Source organism: Brachyistius frenatus, unplaced genomic scaffold (assembly GCF_029030835.1).
Source record: "Brachyistius frenatus isolate BFR_SWC_R1_liver_20210118 unplaced genomic scaffold, ASM2903083v1 Contig_236, whole genome shotgun sequence".
NCBI classification, from domain to species: domain Eukaryota; kingdom Metazoa; phylum Chordata; class Actinopteri; family Embiotocidae; genus Brachyistius; species Brachyistius frenatus.
The window spans coordinates 325,580-342,627 of NW_027210835.1; the positions used below are offsets into that span (position 1 = coordinate 325,580).

A 17,048-nucleotide genomic window follows, 5' to 3' on the forward strand; every position below is an offset into this window, starting at 1 on the left:
ACCATAACGACGGTTCACCGCACCTCAGCGACAGTCCGCACCATAACGGCGGTTCACCGCACCTCAACAACGGTCTGCACCTTAACGACGGTTGTCCGCACCATAACGACGGTTCACCAGACCTTAACGGCAGTTCACCGCTCAGCGGTTTCTGGTCTCTCGGACTGATTGGGTTACCTCCTGCATGAGCTGGACTCTCTGCCTCTCCTGCTGCTCCCTCAGCCTCTCCCTCCTCTCCCTCTCCTGGAAGCAATCACTGAATGGGTTGTTGTCGTCAAACTTCACCTGCGGAGGGGGCGGAGTCAGCAGGCGGACCAGCAGCTGGTTTAGTATTAAAACGTTGTTAACGCTGTGGGTTGTTACCTGAGGTGTCGAGGCAGATGCGTCCCCTGCAGCTCCATTGGGTCGAGGCACCATGGCCGGGGGGGTCTGGGTGAGTGGGGGACCCTGGGGGGCATTTGTCAGGGCGGGGGGCATCTGAGGGGGCATCCTCTGCCCCATCACCACTGGAGCCCCGCCCCCTGGAGTCCAACCAGGAGGGAAGTTTGTGACGCGGGCTGGAGTGGGGCCGCCCGTGTGGGACTGCAGGGGCACCTGCTGGGAGAGCAGGTTCTGGGGGAGGGAGGGTGCTGGTGTAGGGATGAGAGGGGCGGCCGGCTGCTGCTGCAGGGCTCGCTGCTGCTGTTTGGTCCGGTAGTCCTCGATCAGCTCGGCGTGGTCCTTCTGCTGCTTCCGGATCTGAACACACAACAAACACCTGCATCAGCACTGCAGGGACCAGTTGGGTCTGGATCTGGGTCTGGGTCTGGATCCAGGTCTGGATTCTGGACTAGATTCAGTCTTACCTGCTCCAGCTGTTTCTGTACCGCCCCCTGCTGCTCGCTGATGTGGCGCAGCTGGGCGGCGTCCTCCTCGGCCAGGGCTCGTCCTGCCCTCTTGGCCGTCCTCTGTTTGGCCGACAGAGCCTTCTTGGTCTTGCGGTGGGCGGCGATCTGCTCGTCCAGGAGACGCTGCTGCATCTGAAGGAGCTGTTGTGTCTCCCCGAGCCACTCCTCATACTGCCGCCGCTGAGACTCATCTGGGAGCAGACAGGTGTCAGAGGGGGAGCAGACAGGTGTCAGAGGGGGAGGGGACTGATGGTTTATTGATGGATGATACTCACTGACGAAGGCGGGGCCACAGCCGGGGGGGTTGGGTCTCACCAGCTGGGGGGTCAGTTTCTTGTCCTGACAGGAAGTAGAAGACAGTCAGCGGACATGTTTGAATCCACAGAGGACCACATGAGACAAACCACATACCTGTCCCACCAGGTGAGGAGCCTGAGGAGTCGCCTCAGGGACCGGGGCTTCTGGAGCCTGTTGGAACCACACACACACACACACACACACACACACACACACACACACACACACACACACACACACACACACACACACAGGATTAAAGGGCCATTCCACTACAAACAAGAAGTTTGAGCAGTGAGGTATGAGCAGATATGTTCTGAATATGATGCGAGGTCAGAGGTCAGTACCTGTTGATGACCATGGGGTTCAGTCCCAGGCTGCTCTGGGTCATCACTTTGTTGATGCCCTGCAGGGCAACCATCTTGGCCTTCATGATGGGGTCAGAGTCAAAGTCTGCTGGACACACAGACAGACAGACAGACAGAGAGACACACACAGACAGACAGACAGAAAGAGAGAGAGACACACACAGACAGACAGACAGACAGAGAGAGAGAGACACAGACAGACAGAAAGAGAGAGACACAGACAGACAGACAGAGTTGAGAGTTGAGATGGTGCCTTTTTAAAATAAAAGCTTCCTCTCAGCTGGTTCTGGTCTTACCGATGTCGGGGAACACGGGGTCTGAGGTGGATTTGTGTCGGATCAGATTCTGCATCTGTTTCTGCTGCTGCTGCTCCTGACGCTCCTGGTCCAGGAGGTCCTGCAGGAGCAGCGGCTGCTCCTCCAGGAGCAGGAGCCTGTTCTGAATTTGTATCTGTATCTGGTTCTGGACCTGGTTCTGCATCTGGTTCTGGATCTGGGGGGTGAGGAGTAGATGAGGCTGGGCGGGGGGGCCCTGAGGATTCAAAGAGGGGTGAGGAGACACCACAAGACCCTGGGGGCGAGGGGTGAGGAGGGACGAGGAGGACGGGGACGGTCCAAAGGGTCTCTGCTGGAAGACAGACTGTTGACCTGGGCACAGGAAGGAGGACACAAGGAGACAGAGGAGGACACAGAGGAGGAGACAAGGAGGACCAGAGTTAGCAGACGTTGTGGTTGAGCTTCAGATCAATAACTACGGATCAGATGTGGATCAACTGGTCTACCTGCAGCCATGGAGGGGTGAACCCGGGGAGCCAAGCCCGACACCGCTACCTGCTCCTGGGCCTGCAGGGCTGGACCAGCTCCTGAACCAGAACCAGAGTCCTCCAGCTTCTCCTACAGGGAGGTTCAGCAGGTTATTGATCAGACAGCTGAGACGGTCAATGATCAAGACGGATACAGAAATCAGAGATGTCCCACCTCGGGGAGGAGGACCGAGGAACCAGGAAGTCCAGGAGGTCCAGGGGGTCCACCTTCTGTCTTGATGCCGTCCTTTACTTCCTGTTTGACCTGGCTGACGAGGTGGGCGTGGCCGTCGGCCTTCCTGTCCCCCCCCCCTTTGTCCTCCACCGGCTCCCCCAGGTCCAGCTCCTCGTTGAACATGTCCTTCTTGTCCTCTAGGTTGAGCTCGGGGTCGGCGTATGCGATCAGGTCGAACTTCCCCGACAGCAGGAAGTCGTCTAGGTGGAGGTCGTTGGGCCCCAGATCCAGGTCTTCTTTACCTGAAACAGAAACCCCGTGACAGGTTAGACCCGGTTTATTCACTACCTGAACCCCTTCAGGTTCTACGTGTCCGTCTCGTGTGTATCCGTACCGTCCTCGGGGTCCAGGTTCAGGTTCAGGTCCACCAGGTCCTTCACCTCCACGTCCTCCAGGTCCTTCACGGCCGAGTCCTCCCCCTCCAGGTGCTCCTCCATCCCATCAGAACCCGGGAGCACCGCCATGCCACTCTGGGTCAGTGCTGCCGGGTGTCCGAGGTGCTGCATCTGCATCACCACCTGCTGGCCCATCAGCGTCTCACCCATCCGGACCCCTGGACCGGGCCGGACTGCGGAGGGCTGGAGGGGGGCGTTGTGATCTGGGGAGGCGGGCAGAGGGAAGGGCAGCCTGAGGCGGTTCTCTGGAGAGCGGTGCCGCAGCTCGATGTAGGGCTGTCCCATGATGCTGTGCTGCTGGATGGGGAGGGAGCGGGGGAGGAAGGGCTGGGGGACACCTGGGGGGGCACGGGGACACATTACCTGCTGTACATCACAGGGAGGGTTTTAATTACCCAACTGTAATCAATCAGCCAATCAGCAGGCGATCCTCACCTGGCATCATGTGCAGGTGAGCACCGGGAGCCGTTAATGGTCGGATGGCGGTGAACTCTCCAGGCCTCCTCATCTGGACCTGGACTCCCTCCAGCGCACTGAGTCCAGACACAGGCAGCGCTCCCTGGGCTGGACACAGGAAGGAGTCCTGGAGGCCCAGCGGAGCTGCAGGAGGACCCCCGAACCTGGACAGTAGAGCACATATGAGTCTAACAGATCAGATATACAGAACGGGTCGGAACAGGTTTGTGTTGCTGCTCTCACCTCAGGGCCGGTCCTCGGACACCCAGCTCTCTGTGGAGGTTCTGCCTGGGGAAAGGAGCCTCGCCGGCGAACCTGGGAGCAGGAGGCCCGTTGGGTCGCACGGTGCCGGGATACGGAGGTGGAGGACGACCGAAAGGGTCTGCAGGAGGAGCGGTGGAGGTGGAGGATTCCTCCTGGGACCAGCTGTGAAGAGGTGTGGCCGAAGCAGGAGGGCCGGGTGGAGCGGCCGGTGGTACCGCAGGTCCGGAGCCCGGTTCCTGGAGACCTTTCTCCTGCCGCAGCGCACTCTTCTGCTGCTGCTGCCTCAGGATGAGCTGCCGGAGCCGCTGGCGCTGAACAGAGAGAACACCCGTCATACCCGAGAACACCCGTCCTACCCGAGAACACCCGACCTTCCTGGAGAACACCCGTCATACCTGTCTCAGTTTCTCCTCCGAGTCTCCGAGCTGAGGCAGCAGGCTCATTGGTCCGTCTAAAGAAGCTCCGCCCAGCGCTGACATGTCACTGGCTGCCATCTTGTCTGGTATCAGGTGGCTGTGCTCGAATGGGTCATGATTCGGAGTCCGACTCGCCAGACCGGAGAAGCCACTCTCCTCCGATATCCCAGGGTGCTTTGGGGTCTGGCCGCCAGGGGTTCTGGGAAATGAGTCGTGCAGCAGCGGCTGTCTTCCTGGAGACTGCTGCAGAAGACAAGAGACATGAGTGAGTCCTTTGTGGACCGGGGACAGAACCAGGAGGACAGAGACCAGGAGGACAGAGACCACTCGTCACCTGGTGGGGCGTCGGGGTGAAGTTCACCGGATCTCCAGAGAGTCCTGGACCCAGAGGGGACGAACCGGGTCCTCCTGGCTGAGGAGGGAAGCCCTCCGCGGGGCTCTGGCTGAAGGGCTCGTGGACCTTGTGGGGCCGCGACGTGGAGGGCTGCTGGGCATACAGGTCGGAGCTGCGCTGACTTCCTGGTGACCGAGGGAAGCGCTCGGCAACGGAGGGGCGGGGCGTTCCCGGGGCGGAGGCGTAGGGGTCGACGGTCAGGTGGGAGGGGGACGGGCGTCTGGCCACAGATTGCTGGTATTGGTCCAGTCTCAGAGCAGGGGGGTTGGGGAGGTAGGAGGGGTCGGCGTGGGGGCGCGGTGTGCCCTGGGTCTGAGAGGCGGCGTAGGGGTCAGGAGAGGGTCGGGAGGTCAGAGGTGAGAAGGGGTCGGCGATCTGCTGGCTGTAGGGGCTGCGGTGGGGAGAGCCTAGTCCGGACCGGGGGCTGGAGGGGAAGGAGGGGTCCTGGGAGAGCGAGAAGCCCAGATCTGTGGTTCGGGTCGGGTCCCTCCTTCCTCCTCCTCCTCCTCCTCCTACTAACACCTCCTGCTGAGGCTGCTGAGGGGGCATGGGGGCTTTGAACAGGCCACCCTGACCCGCCTCACCGACCCGACCGTACGGCTCCAGAACCGCTGCACGGAGGTTCCTCTGGAAGCTTTCTGCCGCTCGGACACCATGTCTGACTGAAAGGTCAGAGGTCGAGGGGGAGGAGGGGCTCATCATTCCGGGGCGACTCGCCTGTAGGCCTGAGCGGAGAACATAAGGAGGAGGAGAAGCGTGATGAGGAGGAGAACAGAAGGAGGTGTCAGGAGGAAGAGAACAGAAGGTGGTTAATAGAGGAGTTACCTGTCTGCGGTCCAATGAGCCTGGAGACGTCGGAGGGTTTGGGGTCGGGGGAGGGAGCGGGGGAGCCCATGGCGTCATGGGCGGGGGAGGCGCTGAGGGAGTGATGACGCTGCTGCTGCTGGGGGGCAGGGGGGGCTGCGGGACCTCCTGGCTGGGAGGAGGGAGGGCGGGGAGTCCCTACCACCTTGCTGTAGGGGTCCCAGGGGGAGGAGGGGCGGGAGGACGGAGGGGAGAACATCTGGGGGGAGGAGGGGGGCTGGTGCAGAGGGGAGGATGGGTGGGGGGAGTGGGGGAGCGAGGAGAAGCCGGAGGGGGGAGGAGCTTGTGGTCTGAGAAAGACATCATCCTGCAGGAGGAGGTGCTGCCTAGACTGCAGGGGGGAAGTGTTGCCCCCGGCGACGTGGGTGGGGCTGCCGGCCTCGGGGGACAGGTGTCCCGACAAGTGCTGCTGACGCTGCTGCAGCTGCTCGATCTTCACCTGCTCCAACTTCTGGGTCGCCTCCATCTTCGCCAGCTGCTTGCTCTTCTGACGCATTTGCTGCAAGACACGGAGGGAGGACAGGGAGGGGGGACACAGAGGGAGGGAGGGAGGATACGGAGGGAGGACACGGAGTGAGGACAGGGAGGGATGACACGGAGGGAGGGAGGACATGGAGGGAGGACCAGGAGGGAGGACATTGAGGGAGGACAAGGAGGGAGAGACAACACGGAGGGAGGGAGGATACAGAGGGGAGGACATGGAGGGAGGGAGGACATGGAGGGAGGACCAGGAGGGAGGGAGGACATGGAGGGAAGACCAGGAGGGAGGACGGGGAGGGAGGACCAGGAGGGAGGACAAGAAGGGAGAACAGGAAGGGAGGACAGGGAGGGAAGACAGGGAAGGAGGACAGGGAGGACACAGAGGGAGGACAGGAAGGGACAGACGTCAGCGCGGGGACTCTCTACACACTGTCAGTCAGTGGGCGGAGTCAGTCCCGAGGTCCACAGGGTTCTGACCGGTTCTGTTCGTTCTGACGTTGTTGGTGTTCACCGAGAGTTTAGAGCAGAAACACGTCGGCCAGCTGACGATGAATTAACGAGTAACGCGAGGCGACCATTCGACCTGATAGCGGACACGCGACGAGACAGCGTTGGAGGACACGCCCCCTCCTGTGGACATGAGGACTGACTGTGTGAGAGGCTGCAGACAGAAGCGGTTCTGGTCCAGTTCTGGTCCTGGTGTTGGACAGGAGAGGGGAGCTGCTCTGTCACTCAATCACACTTGTTCACACAGAGGGAGGAGCTGCTGCCGTCCTTCAGAGACAGACGCCGGGACACGTCCTGATCCAATCAGACTCTACTGGCTGTTTTTACTCATACTGAAGGAGCAGGGTCAGAAGGGGTGTGGTCAGCGGGGGCGGAGTCAGCGGGGGCTGATTCTGTGGCCAAATTAAAGGACACGGTCACACTTTGGGTGAGAACTGGTGCAGCAGTGTCCCTGCAGTGTGTGGACGCCAGTGTCTTGTCACATGTTCACGTGTTCACAGGATCACATGTTCACAGATCACATGTTCACATGATCACATGTTCATAGGATCACATGTTGACATGTTTATAGGATCACATGTTGACATGTTTATAGGATCACATGTTCACAGCATCACATGTTCACAGGATCACATGTACACATGTTCACAGGATCACACGATGGTGTTTATGTTTATCTATCGATCGACTGATGAAGACGAGGAGACGGTTCCTCGTCTTCATGGTCCACAGCGGACAGGACGGGGACAAACTGTCCTCAGATCAGGAGGAGGAGGATGAAGAAGAAGAGGGGAGGATGAAGAAGAGGGTGGGGGGGTGAAGAGGAGGAGCAGGAGGAAGAGGAAGAGGAGGAAGGACGGCAGCAGACCAACATTGAGAGTGAGCCAGAATCCTTTCAGAATAAAAGCGGGTAGCAGTGAGACCAGACAGACCTCTGGGTCACCTGTTGTCCAACCGGAGCGTCTCATGTTGTTTCAGCCCCCCCCCCACCGATAGACGCTGAACTTTGACCCAGAGATGCAGCCTGCGCCCCCTGTGGGCCAGTTAGACTTCTACAGGTGTCCTCGGGCCGGTTGGTGTCTGATCGACGAGGACACGCTGAAGAGTGTAACGGCCTGCAGGACCAGGATGTCAGAGGAACCAGGAAGTGGGCCTGGACCGGGTTGGCCGTGAGATCTTACCAGAGCCTGTGTGCCACCTCCTGCTACAGGTGCCTGGAGGGGACAACCTCTATGTGTTGGTGATTTATGGGCTTTGCTTTGGGGGAGATATTCCTGCCTCTTCTTACCGGCTGCCCATCTGTCTTTAACCTCTCCCTTTTCAATGACAATTACATCAAACGTGTTAGTGGGGAAGAGGGGGGGAGGCCCCGCACGCATGCACATCACATCATCATCTTCATCACAACAGCTCCTCACTCTCTGGCATGCAGCCTGATGGTTACCATGGTGACTAAAGAGAGCTGGAAACCAGCACCAGCCTCTCGGTCCCTGCTGGAGTTTGAGCTAACAAAGTATCCGAGGACTTTCACTCAGAGTACAGGTGTACTCGAGTATTTTACATACACGATGAAACATGACTAGACTGAAGGTGGTGTTTTCACTCTTAAGTGGCCTGTTTTCTGACTGGAGTCTGGTGCTGGTTTCTCCCTCCGCCTCATGAAAGGGGAACGACGTGTTGAAGCCAGCGAAGCTCTGCTCACCTGTCTGAACTTCCACTCCTGCTCCTGCTCCGTCTCTTTGGGCCTCAAAGGGTCCTTGAAGGCCAGGTCTGTCTCCATGGTAACGGGGTCGTAGGGACCCGGCGGTGGCGGTGGGGGCGGGGGGGGCAGCACTGGTGGCTGCTGCTGCTGCTGGGAGGGGGCGGGGCGTTTGAGCGGCTCATTGGATAGCTGCACCTTGTTGATTCGCTGAGCTGCCCGGTTGTCCCGGGCTTTTTGCTGCAGAGACAAAAGGAGACGGTGAGACACTAAGAAACAGGAGGGCATGGAGACAATTAGCAGATCACCTACGACAGACCAGGACTAACCTGATCTAACCATAGCTAAACTGATCTAACCAGGGCTAACCTGATCTAACCACAGCTAAACTGATCTAACCTGATCTAACCACGGCTAAACTGATCTAACCAGGAGTAACCTGATCTAACCATGACTAACCTGATCTAACCATGTCTAACCTGATCTGACCAGGATTAACCTGATCAAACCAGGGCTAACCAGATCTAACCATGACTAGCCTGATCTAAACAGGACTAAACTGATCTAACCAAGACTAACTGGATCTAAACAGGACTAACCTGACCTAACAAGATCTAACCATTATTGACCAAGGCTAACCAGGACTAACCTGATCTAACCAGGATTGACCAGGGCTGACCAGGGCTAACCAGGGCTAGCCAGGATTGACCAGGACTATCTGACCCTTGGAGGATCATGAACTCACCACGTATGGAGATCGGTCCTGAGAGCTGGCCTTCCTCCACAGCTTCGCTATCTGCTTCACCCTGGTGGACCATTCTGACACACACGCACACACAAACACAGTATTATGTTGATGTTTTTGACAAACTGAAGGACAGACGGCCACCTAAACACACTGAGGAGTGCCCCCGGTGGTCAGCAGCGGTACTGCAACAACAATCACAGGCAGGACTGTGAGCTCCAGATGGACAGAGAGGGCAGAGACATGAGGACTGTGTCTCCGAGTACCTCACCTGGGTATTGGTGTCTCAGCTGTGGGAAGTTGGTGTTGCAGTAGAGGACAGGTGCGACGGTTGCCATGTCTCCTAGACTCTCCTCCTTCTCCCACTTCAACATGCTCCTCTGAGCCGTGGACAGAGCGTCCTGCTCCCCCTCTCCTGCTGACGTCTGATTGGTTGAAGTTTGGGCGGGGGCGTGGCCCTGAACAGGAGTGGGGGCGTGGCTCTCAGGAGGAGGCATCCTGAAGCCAGCCGGACCCTGGGCCCCGCCGGGCATCATGGTAGTGTTGGGAAGGTGAGGAGCAGCGGACATGAGGCCGTTCATCAGAGGGAGGCGAGGAAACACAGCAGCTGATGAGAGATCAGTACAGGTGATCAGTACAGGTATCAATGTGTGTACCTGTGGTGTGTGTGTGTACCTGTGGTGTGTGTGTGTACCTGTGGTGTGTGTGTGTACCTGTGGTGTGTGTGCACCTGTGGTGTGTGTGTGTGTACCTGTGGTGTGTGTGTGTGTGTGTGTGTGTGTGTGTGTGTGTGTGTGTGTGTGTGTGTGTACCTGTGTGTGTGTGTGTGTGTGTGTGTGTGTGTGTGTGTGTGTGTGTGTGTGTGTGTGTGTGTGTGTGTGTGTGTGTGTGTGTGTGTGTGTGTGTGTGTGTGTGTACCTGTGTGTGTGTGTGTGTGTGTGTGTACCTGTGGTGTGTGTGTACCTGTGGTGTGTGTCTTGCTCCCTGCAGCAGTGTGTGTGTGTTGTTGTTCTGGTTGGTTGTTGCTTCTGTTTGGACTCAGAACAGCAGTGAACACCTCCTCCACGTCCTTCCCCTCCAGCTCTGCGCGCACACACACACACACACACACACACACACACACACACACACACACACACACACACACACACACACACACACACACACACACACACACACACACATTATAAAAGATGACAGACGGTCTTCTTGTCAACACAGAGGTGAGCTGTGTGAGAGACAGGAAGTGATGTCAGCAGGTGGTACCTGGGATCTTGTAGAGTTTGCTGAGGATAGCTCCTGAAACACAACAACAATAAGTGAGTCCTCAGATCAAATTCACATCTGATCAGAACTCTGCAGGCTTTTAATCTGAAACCAGGAAACCAGGTTTTTAATCTGAAACCAGGAAACAAGAGCTTTAAATTTGAAAGCAGGGCTTTCCGAACAGTAAAACATTGATGTGTCTGTTCATGTCAGAGAACAGAAACTCACCGTCAGTCACCATCTTGTCCAGCTCAGGACTCAAGATGGCATCCAGAGGCTCCTCCTGCACTGTCCTCTGGCCACACCCCCCACCACTTCCTGTTGGCTCAGATGTCAAAGAATCATCGGCCATGGAGCTGATGTCCAGACCGGCTGAGAGACAGACAGACACAGAGAGAGACAGTTAGACAGACAGACAGACAGAGAGCGAGAGAGAGAGACAGACAGGGAGACAGATGGTCAGCAGGAAGCAGCAGAGTAAGACTCTGAAATGTGAAGAAGAAGAAGAAGCAGCTGCAGGAAGGTGAGCATTTAGTTTGTGAACTGTGAGACTGAAACCACAGAAGAAGAACTGAGACCCTGAGACAGGTGAGAGAAGCAGCATCACTGGAGTCAGAACTCAAAGAGGCGTGACGATATCATCTGACCACTGAGGAGGAGGAGGGAAATGTGGACGGAAATGAGGAGGAAGAGGAAGAGGGGGAAGGAACAGCAGCAGGAGGAGGACGATGAAGAAGGAGGAGGAGGAAGGAGGAGGAGGACAATGCGGAAGGAGGAGCAGCAGGAGGAGCAGCAGCAGGAGGTCCTGGTCCTTACCAAATGGAGACGGGGAGCGCTCCACCTGGAACTGACCTGGAAACAAACAACCACAGTTACACTCTTCTTCGTTGGTGTTGTCCTCTGCGTGTCAGCTGACAAACTGCGAACATGTGACAGGAAACAGGACATGAACGGCGAGGATGGCGGTCGCTAACGGCAACCAGAGGGTATACCTGCGGGTCCCGTGGCCAGGATGTGAGGGTCAGTGTTGAGGACGTCGGACAGATCCACTAGAGCATCCTCCGACAAGGCTGGATGGTAACACACACACACACACACACACACACACACACACACACACACACACACACACACACACACACACACACACACATCATGATGACACACTCACTGAATGAGGCTCCGCCCAAATTGAGGCAGCCATGGTGCGTCCAATGAAAGATGAAGAAATGATGAAACAATGAACAATGAAGAACTTACGCAGCTGCTTCCTGTTGGCGCTGGTTGCCATGGCGCCAACCCTCAGCACAGAGGGGGAGGGGACCTGTAATCCAGGGGCGGGGCCTTTCACATCTGCTGTGGTTGCTCCTGATTGGCTGCCACCCGGTGCCTCCGGCCCCGCCCTCCTGTCCACCTGCCGGCTGCGATCCAGAAGATCCCGACCGAAGAAGGCATCCTGGACACAAGCAGCCAATCAGATCGTAGGGGTTCACTATGAGTGCGTGTGTGCGTGTGTGTGCGTGTGTGTGCGTGAGAGTATGTGTGCGAATGTATGTATGTGTGTGTGTGTGTGTTACCTGGAGATATGAAGGGAACGCCTCCTCCAGCTTCGTCTTCTTCTTCCTATACCTCTTCTTCACCTTCTCCATCGGCTGGTCAATGGGGGGCGCCGTCTCCATGGCAACATCTGCATCCAGCGGGCCTGACGGAAAGATTTAGGCGTGAGTTGGACTGATAGAGACTGGGGGAAGTGGGGGGAGGGGGCCTCGGCTGCAGGTGACAGCGGTCCCACCTTCATCAAGTCCCGGCAGCGTCTCCGTTGAGTCTTTCCGGCACAGTTTGATTCTGCTTGGACCGGACTTCCCTCCACGCTGACGCACCATGAAACCCCCGATACCTGATACAGTTGAGGACACACAGGTGACACACAGGTGAGGACAGGAGACCGGTACAGAGTCTGTCCTTTGATGTCCCCAGAGACTCTCGGCCCTCCTCACCAGGTCTGTAGGGTTTCCTTTTCCTCTTCTTGTTGCCGTCGATAACCTCAGCCTCCTTGGTGACATCGTAGTCGTGGGCGTGGTCTCGCTCTGGGCTGGAGTCAGACTTCATGTCACACTCCAAGTCACCTGGACGACAGAAGGGTTATTTATTTATCCGTTTTTATTTATTCCTTGTTTATAAATCACATCCTCAGGAACACACATAGGCCAACGTGTGTGTGTGTGTGTGTGTGTGTGTGTGTGTGTGTGTGTGTGTGTGTGTGTGTGTGTGTGTGTGTGTGTGTGTGTGTGTGTGTGTGTGTGTGTGTGTGTGTGTGTGACCTCTAACCTCTGCCGTGGTCCTGCTCGTTAGGCGTCTCGGGGTCCGGCGTCTGCAGGACAGACACGCTGTTCTGGTTGATGATCCTCAGCTTCAGTTTGGGTTTACACCTGCAGGACGCAGACAGCAGCTCATCACAAGAAGGAGCTCCAACGCTCACCTCAGACTCTCACCTGGATTGGGGAGGTGGGCGGGGGGGCTTACCTGCGGTACCTGCGCGGTGACGTCAACGGTTCCACCAGAGACTGCAGCTGAGACAGACCAGACTCCGTCAGACACACGCCGTCCTGAGTGTACGTCTTCGCGTCTGCAAACACACACACAACTGTTTACAAAGATGGCCGACATGACGTCTGATCACCTGATCGCCCCCTGGTGGCCGGCTGCAGTACAGGTCATAAGCCACGCCCCTTCATGTTAGCAATGCAAACTCAAATAAATTCTACTAGTTCTTCTCATGTTGACGTTTCTGATCAGTTTGTGGTTGATTATTGATTTGATGCTTTAGAAAGGATGTATGTGGTTATGATTGACAGCTGTGATTGACTGAATATACTTTAATAGTTTGCTACACTTTGATGCACAAAGAAAGAAACTGCAGATTTCTTTGGAGGCCACAGATTTGGTGTGATGGGCCGTCTGAGGGCCGCGGGCCATTGTTTGACCACCAGAACATGTTAGAGTCGGACTGACCCGGTTCTCTGATCCTGGAGATGATCTGAGCCATGTAGGGACCCACAGAGTCGGACCTCCCTGCAACGAGAACACACCACCCTGAGCACACTACACAATGAAAGCTGCTGTGTGTGTGTGTGTGTGTGTGTGAGAGTGTGTGTGTGAGTGTGTGTGAGAGTGTGTGTGTGTGAGTGTGTGTGTGAGTGAGTGTGTGAGAGTGTGTGTGTGTGAGTGAGTGAGTGTGAGAGTGAGTGAGTGAGTGAGTGTGTGTGTGTGTTTCTACCGCAGGAGCCGTGTGTCCTGCACAGCGAACAGTCGAAGCCTTCGTCAGCGGCGACCTCCACCTCATCCTCAGTGGTCAAACCCTGACACACAGCATGAACCCACCTACAGACACACACACACAAGAGACGTTAGGGTCGGGAACAGGACCTCCGGGTCCCCACAGAGCTGTTGGACCTGCGTGTGTGTGTACCTGTCACACTGCTGACACTGCAGGATGAGGTCGTCCTGTGCGAACGCTCTCTGGCAGAGCGGACAGCGGCTCAGGCTGCAGCACGGCCCACACAGGCTGTAGTTACTCTGCCAATCACAGTGCAGCCCGGGGGAGGCGGAGCCACACTGGACACACCACACGCACCTGGAGACAGAGGACAGGTGAGTAACAGGTGCCTGACGTGATTGACAGCTGGCGGATCAGCTGATCGACAGATAGACCCACCACTTGCATTTCCAGGCTCCTTTCGGTACAGTGTGGAGGGGTGGGTCCAAGCAGTAGGTGTGGTAGCTGATGTCACAGTCGTCGCATAGCAACAGTCGTCCGGGGTCGCTGGCCTCGCCACACGCCTCGCACACCGTGCACTCCAGACAGCGCCACCCTTTGGTCAGGACCACCCGCGTGATCTGGAGACCACACCCCACAGTAATCAGATTACACAGGAACCAGATTACAGTAAAAGTAATCAGATTACACAGGAACCAGATTGCAGTAAAAGTAATCAGATTACACAGAGGAAGCAGACTACAGTCAAAAGTAAGATTACACAGAGGAAGCCGATTATAGTCAGAAGTAATCAGATTACACAGAGGAAGCCAAGTCAGAAGTAATCAGATTACACACAGGAACCAGACTACAGGCAAAAGTAATCAGATTACACAGAGGAAGCAGATTACAGTCAGAAGTAATCAGATTACGAGGACAGTGGCCAGATTAAACAGATTACAGAGAGATGAACCAATCACAGTTTACAGTAATCAAATAAATAAAAAGTAATCAAATTACATCTAACAATGATCAGATTATTGGAATACTAGCTAAAAAGAAGGGAATCAGTTTACAGGTAGGTGTGTAATCAGATTACAGGTAGGTGTGTGTGCTGACCTTGACGTTGACACAGTAGGGATGATAACACTGTCCACACTGAGAACACGCCAACAGTCTGCCTTCAGCTCCCTGACCAAAACTACCACACACCACACACATGTCCTGCACACGCACGCACGCACACACACACACACACACACACACACACACACACACACACACAGGTTAACTGCACAGCCGCCGGACTGAAACAAGTCTGTAGCTGTAAAAAAAAAAAAAAAAAAAGTGACATACCTGTCGGAGGGTGAAGTGGTCGGAGGTGGAGAACATCACCACCGTGTTATGCATCGAGTTTTCCTCCTCCTCCTTGGCCTGGAACGGTTCCACGTAGACACACTGACACACAAGTAATCAATACTGATCAGTGACCGATCAGCTGATTAACACCTGGCGTGTGTGTGTATATCTGTGTGTGTGTGTGTGTGTGTGTGTGTGTGTTCTTACTCCTGGTGACACAGTCAGACTGTCCTGAGTCTTCAGCCGGCTCCTTCCTCTTCCTCCTCTTCCTCCCCCAACACCACCTCCTCTGGACCTCCTCCTGCCCGGAAACCCGGAGCCACGACCCTGATGGGGAGGGGCATCACTTCTTTAATGGCAGCACATAGTTGTTACCATAGAAACACTGATCACAGTTACATCAGCAGGGTCCCTCAACGCCCCACGCTCCTTTCAGTCCCTCAACGCCCCGCGCTCCTTTCAGTCCCTCAACGCCCCGCACTCCTTTCAGTCCCTCAACGCCCCACGCTCCTTTCAATCCCCAACGTCCCGCGCTCTTTTCGGTCCCCCAACATACCCCAACACCCCGCGCTCCTTTCGGTCCCCCAACGTCCCGCGCTCCTTTCGGTCCCCCAACGCCCCGCACTCCTTTCAATCCCCCAGCACCCCGCGCTCCTTTCGGTCCCCCAACACCGCGCGCTCCTTTCAATCCCCCAACACCCCGCGCTCCTTTCGGTCCCCCAAAACCCCGCGCTCCTTTCAATCCCCCAACACCCCGCGCTCCTTTCGGTCCCCCAACACCCCGCGCTCCTTTCGGTCCCCCAACACCGCGCGCTCCTTTCAATCCCCCAACACCCCGCGCTCCTTTCGGTCCCCCAAAACCCCGCGCTCCTTTCAATCCCCCAACACCCCGCGCTCCTTTCGGTCCCCCAACATCCCGCGCTTCTTTCGGTCCCCCAACACCCCGCGCTCCTTTCAATCCCCCAACACCCCGCGCTCCTTTCGGTCCACCAACGTCCCACGCTCCTTTCAATCCCCCAACGTCCCGCGTTTCTTTCGGTCCCCCAACGTCCCGCGCTCCTTTCAATCCCCCAACGTCCCGCGTTCCTTTCGGTCCCCCAACGCCCTGTGCTCCTTTCGGTCCCCCAACGTCCCGTGCTCCTTTCAATCCCCCAACGTCCCGCGCTCCTTTCGGTCCCCCAACGCTCCTTTCAATCCCCCAACGTCCCGCGCTCCTTTCAATCCCCAACGTCCCGCGTTCCTTTCGGTCCCCCAACGCCCCGCGCTCCTTTCAATCCCCCAACGCCCCGTGCTCCTTTCAATCCCCCAACACCCCGCGCTCCTTTCAATCCCCCAACACCCCGCGCTCCTTTCGGTCCCCCAACGTCCCACGCTCCTTTCAATCCCCCAACGTCCCGCGTTTCTTTCGGTCCCCCAACGTCCCGCGCTCCTTTCAATCCCCCAACGTCCCGCGTTCCTTTCGGTCCCCCAACGCCCTGTGCTCCTTTCGGTCCCCCAACGTCCCGTGCTCCTTTCAATCCCCCAACGTCCCGCGCTCCTTTCGGTCCCCCAACGCTCCTTTCAATCCCCCAACGTCCCGCGCTCCTTTCAATCCCCAACGTCCCGCGTTCCTTTCGGTCCCCCAACGCCCCGCGCTCCTTTCAATCCCCCAACGCCCCGTGCTCCTTTCAATCCCCCAACACCCCGCGCTCCTTTCAATCCCCCAACACCCTGCGCTCCTTTCAATCCCCCAACACCCCCGCGCTCCTTTCAGTTCCTGAACACCCTGGTGGTTTACAGGAACCCCCTATGAATAGTAATGTCCGCTGACATCACTTCCTGTGCTAAACAGAAATATAACCCTGACCTTATGACCAAAGGTCGCCCTCAGGAGCATTTCATTGCCCCGCCTTAATGCCCTGGAGGGGTGGGACTACACATACACAGTTAGTAAGCTGGTGTTAGCTCCAGCACACAGACAGGCAGACTGAAAGTCGGGGTGCACTTGTTTCTCACACTGTTACGTCCCAGAGCAGAGACGGAGTTAGTAAGCTGCTGATTAGTTACAGCCTGTCAGAGTTAGGGTGCGCTTCTTTACCACTCTCATGCTCCAGAGGGGGGAGTCCGGTGGACGGGCCTTAGGGCTGTCCCACCCTCCCTCCCCCGTGGAATCCTGGGAGGACGAGGGGGGGCTCACCGCCCTGCGATTACTCCACCACGAACCCTGAGTTAGGGAGGAGGAGGAGGAGGTGGAGGAAGGTGGATGAAGTGGAGTAGGCCAAAGAAAAGGACAAAAGGGGAGGAAGATTAGGAGGAAGGAAAGGAGGAGAAGAGGAGGTACAGAAGGAGGGATAGAAGGAGGGAGAAGAGGAGGTATAG

At 56.8% G+C, this 17,048-nt stretch overlaps 2 protein-coding genes across 2 annotated transcripts in view; one reads left to right on the plus strand and one right to left on the minus strand.

Annotated features, from left to right (window-relative positions):
- The window catches only part of kmt2ca (lysine (K)-specific methyltransferase 2Ca), a 38,435-nt gene that overhangs the window by 10,196 nt on the left and 11,191 nt on the right, over nt 1-17,048 (minus strand). Inside the window, exons 14-50 of the mRNA XM_069720239.1 lie at nt 16,768-16,893; nt 14,898-15,017; nt 14,688-14,789; nt 14,451-14,555; nt 13,791-13,972; nt 13,545-13,709; nt 13,353-13,456; nt 13,088-13,147; nt 12,599-12,701; nt 12,404-12,504; nt 12,073-12,201; nt 11,868-11,972; nt 11,653-11,777; nt 11,336-11,531; nt 11,068-11,145; nt 10,892-10,927; nt 10,304-10,447; nt 10,076-10,108; nt 9,773-9,892; nt 9,081-9,416; nt 8,810-8,883; nt 8,068-8,304; nt 5,340-5,877; nt 4,455-5,239; nt 4,100-4,363; nt 3,684-4,015; nt 3,420-3,604; nt 2,924-3,322; nt 2,530-2,831; nt 2,334-2,445; nt 1,849-2,199; nt 1,533-1,637; nt 1,299-1,366; nt 1,163-1,226; nt 846-1,078; nt 364-738; nt 178-285 (exon numbers count right to left, since the gene is read on the minus strand). Of these exons, the coding sequence (XP_069576340.1) occupies nt 178-285; nt 364-738; nt 846-1,078; nt 1,163-1,226; nt 1,299-1,366; nt 1,533-1,637; nt 1,849-2,199; nt 2,334-2,445; nt 2,530-2,831; nt 2,924-3,322; nt 3,420-3,604; nt 3,684-4,015; nt 4,100-4,363; nt 4,455-5,239; nt 5,340-5,877; nt 8,068-8,304; nt 8,810-8,883; nt 9,081-9,416; nt 9,773-9,892; nt 10,076-10,108; nt 10,304-10,447; nt 10,892-10,927; nt 11,068-11,145; nt 11,336-11,531; nt 11,653-11,777; nt 11,868-11,972; nt 12,073-12,201; nt 12,404-12,504; nt 12,599-12,701; nt 13,088-13,147; nt 13,353-13,456; nt 13,545-13,709; nt 13,791-13,972; nt 14,451-14,555; nt 14,688-14,789; nt 14,898-15,017; nt 16,768-16,893 (7,002 nt within the window). The remainder of the gene's footprint in view (nt 1-177; nt 286-363; nt 739-845; nt 1,079-1,162; nt 1,227-1,298; nt 1,367-1,532; nt 1,638-1,848; nt 2,200-2,333; nt 2,446-2,529; nt 2,832-2,923; nt 3,323-3,419; nt 3,605-3,683; nt 4,016-4,099; nt 4,364-4,454; nt 5,240-5,339; nt 5,878-8,067; nt 8,305-8,809; nt 8,884-9,080; nt 9,417-9,772; nt 9,893-10,075; nt 10,109-10,303; nt 10,448-10,891; nt 10,928-11,067; nt 11,146-11,335; nt 11,532-11,652; nt 11,778-11,867; nt 11,973-12,072; nt 12,202-12,403; nt 12,505-12,598; nt 12,702-13,087; nt 13,148-13,352; nt 13,457-13,544; nt 13,710-13,790; nt 13,973-14,450; nt 14,556-14,687; nt 14,790-14,897; nt 15,018-16,767; nt 16,894-17,048) is intronic.
- LOC138633790 (IgA FC receptor-like) lies at nt 15,514-16,482 on the plus strand (the record flags this gene model as incomplete). Its single annotated transcript, XM_069720241.1, has 3 exons — nt 15,514-15,863; nt 15,964-16,306; nt 16,444-16,482. Coding segments are annotated over 3 exons (732 nt in total), but the record flags the coding sequence as incomplete, so codon positions are not given.